Source organism: Rhineura floridana, chromosome 2 (assembly GCF_030035675.1).
Source record: "Rhineura floridana isolate rRhiFlo1 chromosome 2, rRhiFlo1.hap2, whole genome shotgun sequence".
NCBI classification, from domain to species: Eukaryota; Metazoa; Chordata; class Lepidosauria; order Squamata; family Rhineuridae; genus Rhineura; species Rhineura floridana.
In genome coordinates, this window is record NC_084481.1 from 145,698,391 (window position 1) to 145,712,097 (window position 13,707).

At 39.7% G+C, this 13,707-nt stretch overlaps 1 protein-coding gene across 5 annotated transcripts in view; it reads left to right on the forward strand.

Moving 5' to 3' along the window:
* LDLRAD3 (low density lipoprotein receptor class A domain containing 3) overlaps window positions 1-13,424 on the forward strand; it is a 207,977-nt gene extending 194,553 nt beyond the window's left edge. For 2 of the 5 annotated variants that reach the window (XM_061610794.1, XM_061610793.1), the window contains exons 6-8: window positions 8,420-8,765; window positions 10,553-10,648; window positions 11,252-13,421. In XM_061610794.1, the coding sequence (XP_061466778.1) occupies window positions 8,420-8,765; window positions 10,553-10,648; window positions 11,252-11,513 (704 nt within the window). In that variant the 3' untranslated portion in view covers window positions 11,514-13,421. Of the gene's footprint in view, window positions 1-8,419; window positions 8,766-10,552; window positions 10,649-11,251 lie in introns of all 5 variants that reach the window. The other 3 variants (XM_061610795.1, XM_061610791.1, XM_061610792.1) reach the window with 3 other exon arrangements.
* The last annotated feature ends 283 nt before the right edge of the window (window positions 13,425-13,707 follow it).

Genomic DNA, 13,707 nt, shown 5'->3' on the forward strand with positions numbered 1-13,707 from the left:
ACACCCATTAACTACGGTAGCTGTGTTTAAAATCTATCTGTATTGTCCATGTCTAAAATAGGTTCCAGAGCAGTTAACACAGTTAAAATGGAATGCAGGATTCTTCTCCAAGGTTAGGCAGCAAAGAGAGTCTTGTTCCAAAACTCTGGCAGTAGACACATTCACTGTGGACCCTCTCTGGCATGTGTTACGGCCTTTTCCTCTGGGGTCAAGAGCTCTCATCCCCTTACTGGAGGTTGCAGGTCAAGTACTATAAAACATGCTGCCCAGCTGAGGCAGATTCTCTTTTTCTCCTCCTGGGTGCATAGCTGAAGAACTGCCTTCAGAGCCAGCATAGCTCAAGCAGCAACTTCTGAGACTCTTGGCACAGCTTATCCACTATCATTGGGATGAAGTACTTGAGCTGGACTCCATTTCTCTGAGCAGTTATGAAGGTGGGCAGCACCTCCTTGAGTGAGGGACCTCTGCGTACAAATGTAGTTTATATCTGAATACCAAACACTGAGAACTGTTGACAGGACCACCCCTTTCACGCCCTGCCTGCAACCCTTCAGAGGCATCTGACTTTGGACACTGCTGGACTAGATGGATCTTATGTGTATAACCTTTTGCATTCTGCAGGCACAGATCCTTTTTTGGCTTCCACTGCAAATCTCCAGGTTCAGGTACATAAAAGAGAAAGATTCTGTGTGCCCGTCTTGCTAGACTTTCTTTCTTATGTATTGCCTTGGATAACATATTTAGCAAATTGCTGTATGTATAATAAGCACCTGTATAATAAAGAAAATGAAGGTGCACTCATTATGCGCGTAAGGGAGAAAGAGTGATGGGTCAGTGACACTTAACAACCCTCTGCCTTTTACTCATTTTCCAGCATGCCAAGAGGTGAAAGCCACTCTAGGCAACGCATCTCAAGTGTCTTTGTCAGTGACTATGTTGCCACTGTTACTAAGACAGATAGGAAGATCCTGTGGTTACCCATCACCTCTAAACCAGCACTGCTTCTGAGATGGGGACTGAGTTTCCCTATCAGCAGTGAAGTACATAGAGAAGTCAGCACACAAGCTCCATCCTACCTGGGCTTTTGAGGTCAGCTTCACTTCTTAGAATCATAGAATAGTAGAGTTGGAAGGGGCCTATAAGGCCATTGAGTCCAAACCCCCCGTTCAATGCAGGAATCCAAATTTAAGGCATACCCAACAGGTGGCTGTCCAGCTGCCTCTTGAATGCCTCCAGTGTCAGAGAGCCCACTACCTCTCTCGGTAATTGGTTCCGTTGTCGTATGGCTCTAACAGTTAGGAAGTTTTTCCTGTGTCCAGTTGAAATCTGGCTTCCTGCAACTTGAGCCCATTATTCCGTGTCCTGCACTCTGGGATGATTGAGAAGAGATCTCGGCCCTCCTCTGTGTGACAACCTTTCATGTACTTGAAGAGTGCTATCATATCTCCCCTCAGTCTTCTCTTCTTCAGGCTAAACATGCCCAGTTCTTTCAGTCTCTCCTCATAGGGCTTTGTTTCCAGTTCCCTGATCATCCTTGTTGCCCTCCTCTGAACCTGTTCCAGTTTGTCTGCATCCTTCTTGAAGTGCAGAGACCAGAACTGGACACAGTATTCAAGATGAGGCCTAACCAGTGCTGAATAGAGGGGAACTAATACTTCACACGATTTGAAAACTATACTTCTGTTAATGCAGCCTAATATAGCATTTGCCTTTTTTGCAGCCACATCACACTGTTGATTTATATTCAGCTTGTGATCAACGACAATTCCATGATCCTTCTCACATGTCGTATGGCTGAGCCAAGTATCCCCCATCTTATAACTGTGCATTTGGTTTCTTTTTCCTAAGTGTAGAACTTTGCATTTATCCCTGTTGAATTTCATTCTATTGTTTTCAGCCCAATGCTCCAGCCTATCAAGGTGCCTTTGAATTTTCTTTCTGTCTTCCACAATATTAGCTATGCCCCCCAATTTTGTATCATCTGCAAGTTTGATAACCATGCTCTGTACCTCCTCATCTTCAGAATGTCACACTTTGTAGCAGAAGGAGGATATCCCAAGAGCCTCTTTCCTCTGCCCATCACCTTGTCCTTTTACAGCTTTTCAGTGGCAAGCAGATCCTGCCAGGGACCTCAGGGTAAAGTGAAGGCTAGCTTGATTATTGCCAAAACTAGTCCTCTGGCCGTTACACAACTTGCAACACCTGGGGTTCTGATACAGTGCACCAATACTCCATTCATGGAAAAGACATGTCCAGTGGTGTTCCCAATGGTGCTTTAAAGGTTATAGGAAGTGCAAGATACTGTGTGAGATCCTCATTTGCTACAAGGTATCAGGGACAACATGGGCTTCTGGAAGGGAAAGTAAACAGGTCCACCATACTTGTTATGTACTCATTAGTATTAAAATAATGAGCTTAGGTACACAATAGGAAGTTAACAAGAGGGGATACAACACCCTCTAAATAGACCTTTCTGAATAGGCTGCCGCCTGCCCTGATTAGTACCTGTGACTCACATAAAGAGCATATTTCTACTTAACCCTGATGAATAAGACCAGTGCAGTGAATTGAGCCTTTAGTCTATGTGTGAAGTTTTTCCCACAAGAGTTCTTGAGGAGCTGCCCATCCTCACCCCTCTCTCACACACCTGTACTCAAAGCTTACCCCTTAGAACATAGGCAGACACACTTTACATGGCATTACTGGATTATGAAAATCAAAACTGACTGCCTTCAAGTCAATTCCAACTTATGGTGACCCTATGAATAGGGTTTTCATGGTAAGTGGTATTCAGGGGTGATTTACCATTGCCTTCCTCTGAGGCTGAGAGGCAGCGACTGGTTACCCAGTGAGCTTCATGGCTGTGTGGGGATTTGAACCCTGGTCTCCCAGGTCGTAGTCCAACACTCTTAACCACTACGCCACACTGGCTCTCTACTGGATTATGAAGCACTACAGAATTAAGAGGAATGGTAGAATCCATAGGGCCACCTTGAGCTCTGATCTGGCAGCTCTAGTTCCTGTACAAATAATGTGTGCTAGCCAGCAGCCTTGATGATTTTGCTTTCTCATCTCTTGTAACCTTTTAAGTGGCTGTCACATTTTTGAATCTGTTGAAATTTAATTGGGTGTTCAAACAGGTATCTTTTGTTGGAGATGGACAGTGACTTGTCATTAAAGCTGCAGGTGCCTGCTCCAATTATGTGTTTGAAAAGCTTTTAGCTCTGATGAAGTGTGAAACAGCTAGGCTGCGCAAAGGCTCAGGAGAGACAAAGTAATGGCCTCTCCAATTCTAGAGTCTTAAGAGGCTTAATACAATCGGCCCTAGACCTTTTTAATAATTTTAAGATGGTGTAATTTGTTCAAGGATAATAAAACAGTCCTATGAGTACACCCTGTAATGTTTTCCATTACTATCCTTCTGTTCAGCCTTAACTATTTAGACCTTTTCTACATACATTTATCCTCAAAGCTTCTCGTTTGCACACTCAGCGTGCTTCCTATAATGAGGTTTAATAGGCAAAAGTGGCATTGATGAACTATCTCTACCTAGTGCTGTTAAAATACATAGATCCTGCTAAGAAAACCAGAGAAGAGTGGGAGTTGCATGAATCTGAGTTAATTCCGCTTGCCCGTGCTCTCAGTTATTGTGAAAGAGAACAAACAGTATTATAAATCTTCCCATGTCATACCTGGCTCTTCACAGAGAAATTGTTCCTCTGTATTACCAGGAAACCTAATTTGGTGGCTTCGTCTGCGATGTATAAACATTTGCTGAAAGTTATTAGAGCAGAACTAAAAGGCCATATATTTCTCTAAAATGATAAACTGAATATCTACACAAAATGCTGCCTTATTTCCACCCACTAACATGTGTTATACCCAATCACCACCATCCAGTGAGAGCAATCGGGAAACAACTGGTGTGGATCTGCCCTCTCGAAGGCTGAAGATAGGGAAAGGCTGTATTTAGCACCAGGAGCAGGCGGAAGTACAAGCAGTGTTCCACCTGCCCTCCTTTGTTCATCTCCACTTCAGGCATAGGGAACATCAGCTATAGAAAGGGCCAGCCATCAGTTTTCTAACAGTTGTCCTGAATACTTATCCTTACTGTAATAATTTTGTATAGGTTTGGTGTAATTGAATACCACAGTTTTTTTTAATAAAATACTGATTTTTTTTACCATGCCAGTGTAAATTCAGTAATTGTACTAGCTAAACTGTTCATTATGTTAGTATCCCAGGAGGACTGAAGCAGTATACATGGCTTCTCCCCCCCCTTTTTTTTAAACTATCAACAGAGGGGTTAGTCTGAGAGGTGGTGATTGCCCAAAGTCATCTAGTGTGTTTCATAGTGGAGGGAGGGTTTGAACCCAGATCTTCCTCATAGGTCCAACATTCAGTCCACTGGTTTTCTTGTGCATAGTATGCAGACTGCCTGTCAACTCATCACTCCCAGCTGTCAGTTCTGACAAAGCTAGTAATTGTTGAACATAAGACTCAACCAACAGTTGATCTGTGCTATGATAATTGTTAGTGCTTAATCTTCAGCATGGGAGCGTGGGACCTCCATGAGTAAAGTAGCTATTGCATGCTCTCCTCTTATTTCCTTGGGTCGCTGCACCCATTTATACATGTAGAATCATACACCACTGCTTGCCATCCTTTTTTTTTAATTAATTTTTTTATTCAAATTTTCAAAACCAAAACAATACAAAAAGAAAAAACACAAATTAATAACTAATACAATAAAAAAGGGGAAAAAACTATTGACTTCCGATTTGTCGTAGTTCAGCTATGTCTATAATATATAACAAGCCTGTCTCTTAATAGATTATAAAATCACCTTCCTCCAGCGGTTATCTTAGTTGGTATCAAATCTCATTAACATCATATCATTTTATTCTTCCACAAAAAGTCAAAGAGGAGTTTCCAATCCTTGAGATATATGTCCATCAATTTTTTTCTAGATAGACATGTCAATTAATCCAACTCATCAAGTCTACTAAGTCCAGTAATTTCAAATCGCTCTTCCATTATCCATGTTGGTTCCATCTTCCATCTTTACACACCCAATAATCTTGCTGTCATAGTCATATAATAAGAGTCTGATAGGAATTTCTTTTATCACAGATATTTCCTTGCCATCAATTCCGAACGTATCACTGAAGTATTGTTGCAAAGCCGCATCTCTGTTCCTGTTTTACAGAATACACTAGCACATCTCTTGAAGGTTTTTCCATTGACACAAAACAGGGATTAATTCTGTACACTTTCTCCATTTCAAGTTCCATCAAATCCTTCCAGTCAAAGATATTATCGGTTCGAAAAAATTCTTGATCTCCAACCTCTTCATCAATTCCTTCAGGGACAGCGCTGAGTTCCAAACCGTAATATTTGTCTCCAGGATCCATCACAGCCAGGAAATCCAAATCTTTTTCCAAGTCCATATTTAATCCAATCTCCATAGTTTGAACCTTGCCTTTAATTTTTCTTTCATCCTTTTTTGGTTTTCCAGATCTATCTTTATTCTCCTTTCTCATAGAATCCTGAATTTCTTTCAGCTCCTGTCTCATTTCGCCAAATTCAATTTTCAACACTTGTCTGTTATTTCTCAGTTCTTGTTTTGTTAGCTTAATCCCATTCATTATTTTCTGAAACATATCTAAAGATAAAGTCCCTTCTTGTACATCCATGGTCTCAACCATCTTCTTAATTGTCATTCTTAAAACCAAAGGAACAAAACTCCTTCAATTTTCAATGTCCCAAGCAAAGAACAGTTTATTTCTTTATCCAGTTACAAAGGAGTTAATCTTTCAAACCAACTAACGTCACACTCTAGACAGCACGGACTTCCTTATCTCTTATATGTCCAGAAGTGCAAAAACAGCTTTAGTTCACAGCATCCAAATAACTAGTAGCAGAAAGAATGAGCAGATTCGTCAAAAAAAAAAAGAAAGAAGAAAGTAGACCGGAAAAAATAGTCCCAGACATATATTACTCAAAAGTCTTATAAATAAAAAAAAATTTTTTTCTCTTCCAATTAGAAACCCCTCATCCGTTTGTAATCTTTATAATGCTGATTTCCATGCCAGCTTTTTGCAATAAAAAAAAAAAAGATAGGCTATTTTTATTTTCTTCCCCTTAGTTCCGTGAATAAAAGAGAAGGTTATGACTCACCCAGGGTTTCTTAATTGCTGGTTCTTTGACAAATCTCTTTAGCTGTATAGATAACAAAATAATGAGCGTAGACAGGAGAATGCTTGCCTGTTAATCCATTTTTCTTTGAAGAAAAAAAAAACGGCTCACTTAATCAGCTGAGCTAGCTAGAAATCCTAGCTCCGTCCGAGCTGCTGGAAGACCTTCTTTCACAGACAATTCTAATGAATTCCAGTCTCCAACAAACACAACAAAGCTGTGTGGGAAATCTCTACGTTTCTTCCTTATCCGGAAGAAATTATCCCCAGTCAAAAAGCCCTTCTGACTGGTTTTAAAACTGAAAAAGTTTCATCCAAGACGGGATCCCGTCTCAGAGGCAGCACAGGCGGAGCGATCCTCCTGGGAAGCACCACTGCTTGCCATCCTATTTGGTCAAGCGGTCAAGGTTGTCCACTTGTAGGAGCAAGCAAGTGCATGAAATATTCCTGTTGCAAAAGAGTGTGTGAAAAACTGATTTAGCATTTCTCTCAAATACTCTTGAGTTTCAGTCATTGAGCTGTTTCTGTATATCTTTATAGAAGTGTATATGTGACAACAATTGCCAGACTGGAGAGAACTATGAAGTAAGTCCTGGGGTAAAACTCAAGAGATGCTAGTTTGCTGTAAATCAAAGACTATGCACCATCCTAAAGATAGCAGCACTTACTAATTCATTTCCCCACTTATTTGTCTTAGTGCAATTGCACAGCATTGTATGGCAGTCAAAATCACTATTCTGTTTTTTTTTCTCTCTCTCTCTCCCCCCTCCCTTCAAATTTAGCATGTGGTGGTGGGATTATAAGTAATAAGCCCAGAGGCAGCAATAGCAGCAACTGAGTTCTGCTGGGGTGAGTGGTTGTCTCCCATTGATGTTCCTTTCTTTTAAATTGCCTCAAGTTAAAGAGGAGAATGTCACGATCAGGAAATGCTGGGTTCCTTAGGAAGGTTTTGACTTGGTCTGTAACAGGAAAGATTTTTTCAGTAATAAAATGCCACAGGATATTAATGGCTCGTATTTAGCATTTCTTCAGATAGACACAGAACAAAGCAAAGTATGACTTACATGTTCCCTAATGATATTCTCTTCTTTCTTACCTAGTGCAGCAAGCTCTATTTAAATAAAGTTTGAATTTAATTAATTGATTATATTTAAAATCCCATCTTCCTGGATTGGGAATTGTTTTAAGTTGCCACAGAATATGTAACTTGCATTTAAAGATTTGAAGTTCTGAAATTTAAAGCAGAAAGGGATGGTAGGTTTTGGCTTTAGGATATTCAGAAAAAAGCTTTTTGTTGAGTTCTCGGAAACCATTTTCAATCTTTACAAAACCATAGAAGCTTCTGATGTTTGTTACCAGCTGACAGGTTATCATCAGTATATTGTGGCCTGTGGCTTACCAGCATCAACAAGAGCTTTTACAAAATAAATGGATACCACTTATTGTCTTCATACAATATTGTGCCAAACAAGCAGATACTTTAATATTTCATCATTATTACCTTTTCCTTACAGGCTGTTGGTTTTGCTAAATATATATATATGTGTTTTGTTTTGTTTTGTTTGCAATGAAACAGTTTGTATCCTGAGGAAGACAATATAGAGATAGCACTCTAGTGACTAACACAGAATTGTAAATTGTCATTCACCTGATTACCTACAGCAAGGAAGAATCACGTCCAGGCAGTTAGGCAGGGAAGCAATAAAAATGTTTATTCCTTTTTTTATTTTTAACACCAAGTAAGTGAGGGTGTGGGGGCAGGTGAACAGCTGGTAATTTTTGTGGGTTTGTCTGTTGGATTAGCATTGCACTGGAATTCAGGCAAGATACATTCTGTTTTAAACTTTACCACATGGAAACAGGATGTGACTTTTTTCCATTCAGCTGTTTACTAAAAGTTAAATCATAAGTGCTGATACATGGCTAAATAAATCTTCTTGTCTTTCCTGTTGAGTTTTCTTTCCCTCCACAGTCATTGAACACATCTGTGCAAAGCAGAAACATCTGAAGCACACAAAGGGGAATGTGCAATTTCAGTCAGCTGGTCTCCATTTTGGGTGCATATGTTCTGGATAAGCTCATTTTCCACACTTCCTAAAGGAGGATGAAAACTCTGTGGGAAGCTAGCCAGGCAGTGGTACATTAGCGAATAATATGTCTAGGGAACAGAAGTGCAGCTTCTCTTCCACAAAGACTAATTTTATCTTTGTTCTGCTTTGCAGAAGCTAGCAGTGACCAGAATTATGTGACCACAGAGCCTCAGCTAATCTTCTATCCCAGCATTACCTATGCGGTCATTGGCAGTTCAGCTATTTTTGTTCTGGTAGTGGCCCTTCTCGCCCTGGTCCTGCATCACCAACGAAAACGCAACAACCTTATGACACTTCCTGTGCATCGACTGCAGCACCCTGTCCTCCTGTCCCGGCTGGTTGTCCTTGACCATCCACATCAGTGCAGCGTCACCTACAATGTCAACAATGGCGTCCAGTACATGTCCAACCAAGCCTACCATAGGCCACCAGATTTAGACTCCCCACCATCTTATTCAGAAGCTGTACTAGATCAAAGGTATGTGTAGCAAGCATTTATCCCAGCACTAAATCAATATAAAATGGCTGCCACTTGTCAAGTCTGTGGCACCATTGCTTCTATACATAGCTGTGTATTTATTCTCTTTTATAGCATGCAGTGTTTTGACTGTTTTCCCATAATAATTTTGCCATTCTTAATCCATTTGTACTGATCTTTGTGTATAACTCTCCTGGACAGTGCCGTTCTTTTTAATTACTTGAACTCAATAACTAGTTGGTAGTACTGGGTTATGTTAGAATTGGCAGAATGTCTACTAGATATCACTTCCTTTTTAATGTCATTTGTGGCAATTTGGAAAAACATCCTTTTCCATATTGCATGGACAACATGGTGCCCTACAGATGTTGTTGGACCACAATTCACATCATCCCTGACGATTGGTCATGCTGCTGGGGGTTGTAATTCAACTACATTCTGCTGGGAATTGTAGTTGGCTATCCTTGCCCTATTGAAATATGTAATGTAAAATACATGGAGTTATGTTTTGTAACACTTACTGTTTCACTGAGAGCCAGTGTGGTGTCGTGGTTAGAGTGTCAGACAAGGACCTGGGAGACCAGGGTTCAAATCCCTGCTCAGCCATGAAGGTCACTGGGTGATCTTGGGCCATTCACTGTCTCTCAGCCTAGCCTCCCTCACAGAGTTGTTGTGAGGATAAAATCGGTTTGTACTTCACCTTGAGCTCCTTGGAGGAAAAGTGGGATATAAATGTAATAATAAATAAATAATAAAAAATAATTAACATTAATTGGGGATACTTGCTATACTCAGGGTCATTCCTGCCTCATAAATGTGATATTCTGTCTCCACATAATGGAGAAGAAAGACAATAATAATTCAGGGATTAAGTTTGTTGCTGCCTTTTTAAAAAATCCAGAAAGATGTCTGCAATTCTGATGGAATAGGAAGAATGAAGAGCCTTCAAAGAACTAAACTGCAAAATGCTGGGCCATTGTTGTCAGGGGCTGGAGGGAGGAAGGTGGCATCCACTTTTTCTTGCCATTCACCATTTTTCCTGTAAGGCACTGCACAAGCACTTTTCCATTCAAATGGTACAGCATTGGAATGTGCAACGTCTGAAGAATAAATAATTCAAAACAAAATTAAACTTTTACAAGATTGCACACTAGCAAGGGTGTAGGGAGTTGTCCTTCACTGTTAATGGCATTGCTAACTGCCCATGAGATTCTTGCAGCCTTGTTCTGCAGAGCACTCATAGTCATAATTCCCACATGTGGGAGGGGAAATTGTATTTCCCAGGCACAAAATATTTAGGTTTGTGCCCTAGGAGAATGTGTCATCCCTATATAGAAGTGTTACCTTGAGAGCAGACATCTAGATCCTCTAAAACAGATGAGTAAACAAAGCTCATTTATTGTGTAAGAAAAAAAAGAAAAACACCTAGGAAAAGACCTAGCCTGTAGGATTCTTTGCTCAAAGTTAATTGTGGCTGCTAACAGTTAATTAGTGGCTTCATGTATTTATTCTGAAATTTGGCTTGGCTTTCCCTAGATTTTAAAATGCAGCTCTTGAAACTTAATGGCATGCCTGCTCCATCATCAGACACTGTTTCAATAAAAACACTTTCTGCCCACAGTCTGTTGTGGGAGATACATAGCTACAACTGCGCCTTTTAAAAATAGGAAGCCATTTTGTTCATTTCTTGGCTTTGCTACTAAGACCAATATGGCTTCAGTGGTGATTGGTGGCAGCAGGCAGCGGCTTTGTAATTTTGATGGATTTCCAACATCCCTTCATCTTAGGCCAGCAGTCTACATCATTGCTGTTCTGGGGCTAGGAAGAATGGCTGGCATCATGCAAAATGAAATGTTCTATAGCCCAATATCAACCTGTGCAAAGTATGTGATTAATTTAACATTTTCATATTTGGAAGGGTGAATGGGAGCCAAAAACTGAAATATTGCTTGCCACATATATGCCAAGCATTATTCATGTTAGGGTGCTTACAAAACTACCTTTAAACAGGACTTGCCAGTCTCTGTTTTTCTGCCTGAGTAAGCCCAGCTTTCAAACACACATACACAATCCATTTGATAGATGGTGCTTATCAGCAGTTGGAATGCTGATTCAGTTATCTGTCCTGCATCTCGTGTTTTAGGCAGATGGCCCACCTTTTAAAAATATATTATTTTAAGTGCTGCATGAAATGTATTCATTTAAATATTGATATGACATTTTACGAAACAAAATTTAAAGAATTTGAAATCCTTTATGTTCTAGGAGCCAGCAAACCACTGCTGTGCATAGGTAGAACAGGTTTTCTTGGACAGATAATTATTTGTCTGTAAACAACACTAAGTGTACTTCTACTTACTGAACAGCTTGGCCACTCATGAAGTGTATGTATGTCAGTATCCTTATTCCAGTACATTAACTGTATAACTTGGTATAACAAAATTCAGCTACGTTTAGTAATATGCCATCTCATTTATACCTTGCAGCCGACCGCCATGGTTTGATCTTCCTCCACCTCCTTATTCCTCAGAATCAGAATCCCAGAATCATATAGAACTTCCTCCTTATCGATCTCGGACTGGAAGCATTGTGAGTGCAGATGCTACAGTAGCAAGAAGTCCAGAGACTGTGGGAAGAAGTCGAACAAGAAGCACCATTGCCAGTATGGATTATCATAATGCACTGTGTGCAATTACAGCTGAGCAGAGTGACACACTGATCAACTCAGATTCTGTCAGAGCACTGTAAAGTTATTTATGAGGTTCTTATGGATGTCTGTTTGGGGTTGGACTGGACCTCAGAAGTGCAGAATCACTTGGATGTCTTCTACACAATGACTGCAGTGTATTGGGGAGATTCACTAGTGCATGCCCTGTTGAAATGAACTGGAGCTGTGCAAGCCCCATTAAAACAACTTATGTCACTTGTTTCAAGGGACTGTGAACAGGAAAATGACACTAGTGGCCTCAGCCATGTTAGATTTCAATGTTTCGAGTTCATGGGAACAGTTCTAGAGTCTCAATTCAGATTCACTCTGACTTTCTGTAACACATCATGCTTTTAAAATATTTGAAGGGTATTGACCGTGTGCATGTGTCATAATATAATACATACACGTGAGCCTAGATATATTCCTGTGTTTCAAAACATCTCTATCTGGATTTTTTAAAATGTATATTTATGTATGTAAGTATGTATATAATATACTAGTAAATGAAGCTTGCATTATGCAAGTGTTGATCTGTGTTGCTGGTGGTTACTGGAAGCCCCACCATGGAAAAAAAATCCAAGCCTGAAGAGGCAGTAGAACTCATAGAGCCAAACATTCTGCCCTACATACGGTTTGATTTACTTACTTTATGCTAGAATCCTGAACTCTCTTATGAGACTTTATGTCCGTGTTTTGATGGTTAGATGGAAAAATGTCCAATCTCCAGACTCGTCTAGTAATCACAGTGTACCTAATGTCATCCTTTTCCTCAGTGGTTAAGACTTTGAGAAGTTTCTCTTTCAGACTTCTGTAGCAATGATTAGTGTGCCTTGCATTACAAGAGTAACAGATTTCAGCTTCCAATATAGCATGGGAATAGCTTAACCATTTAGGGGGTTCATTTTGAGTCCTGCTTTGACAGATGTACGAATCTCTCTCTCACTCTCAAGCTTTTCTGGCAATTAAGATGTTTCAGGCTATATGTGTGCCAAAATTTATTTTTCTGGTTGCTCAGAAATACCTTAACCACTTAGAAGCATGCTTTAATTTCCCCATTTTAAGAGAGATCATGTTTTCATTCCCCCCGCCTTTTTTTGGTTGTAATTTGAAGTGCCTTGGAATATGCAGGTACCAAATTTCAGAGCTGTAGCTAATCAGGAAATAACTTTTGATATCCTAGGAGTTAGACCTTTTTCATACAGAAAAAAATCCTGTTTATTCTTCATAGTGTTTGCTGGATGAAATTATGATTCACACTGTACGCAACAAGCTCATTTGCTACATACACACCAGCATTTTCAGGCATATAAATAAAGTGCAAAGAGGAGGTACATGCTACAACTTGTCCTTGAATGATTACCAACATGCATCTATGCTGTACACTGTACAGTGTTTACCACTGCGAACACTGGTACACACAGGGCACTCATTGCTGCATGGTGTGGCTCAGTCTTTAAAATGATCAGGGCTTCATTCAGATAGCCCTTAACCAGTGAAACTAAGGTACTGCATTTACAAGTTTTAATCGAATGCAGTGTTTCCTCTTTTAATAACTGTCCTTACTGTACAATGCATTTCTTTAGGCTGTATATTTGTACATTTGTGTTGAAATATTTAGTTTTGGACTTCTAAAATAAATACTTTTTTAATGGTATGTTTTTCATTTTCCCTGCTCAAACTAAGAATGTGCTTGGTTATTAGAGCAGTTTTTAAAAATATATGAATAAGGTATACATAGGGCAGTATAAGGGGACTGTGCTTTTTGAGCTCAGTGTAGGAAATTGCTTGGTAACAGGACACATAAGACTAGCATGTCTACTGTGCACATTTGGTAAATATTAAAATATCCTTCAAAGGCAGATTTATTTTCATATTCATATATCTTAATATTTATTATGTCCTCTAATGTGGAAACATTAAACCCCTCAAGAGGCTATCAATTTTGAAGTGTGTTGAGAATTTGTGCATTTCATGATGGGATTTAATGCAAATCTTGGGTTAAGATGTGGTTTAAAGCCGTATTTTAAATAGTCATGCATAAATAGCGCATTTTTTTCTACAATGCATTAGCTAAGTTTCTTCTTCTTCTTGGAGTATTATGATTTACCATAGGCCAGGATCCAAAGAGCTACTTTAGGAACACCTAAGTGCTTGTGCACTTAGTCCTGGTATAGACTACTACTGCTTCTTCCTTGGAATAGCGGACACTCATGCAATCTCACATATTTGTCC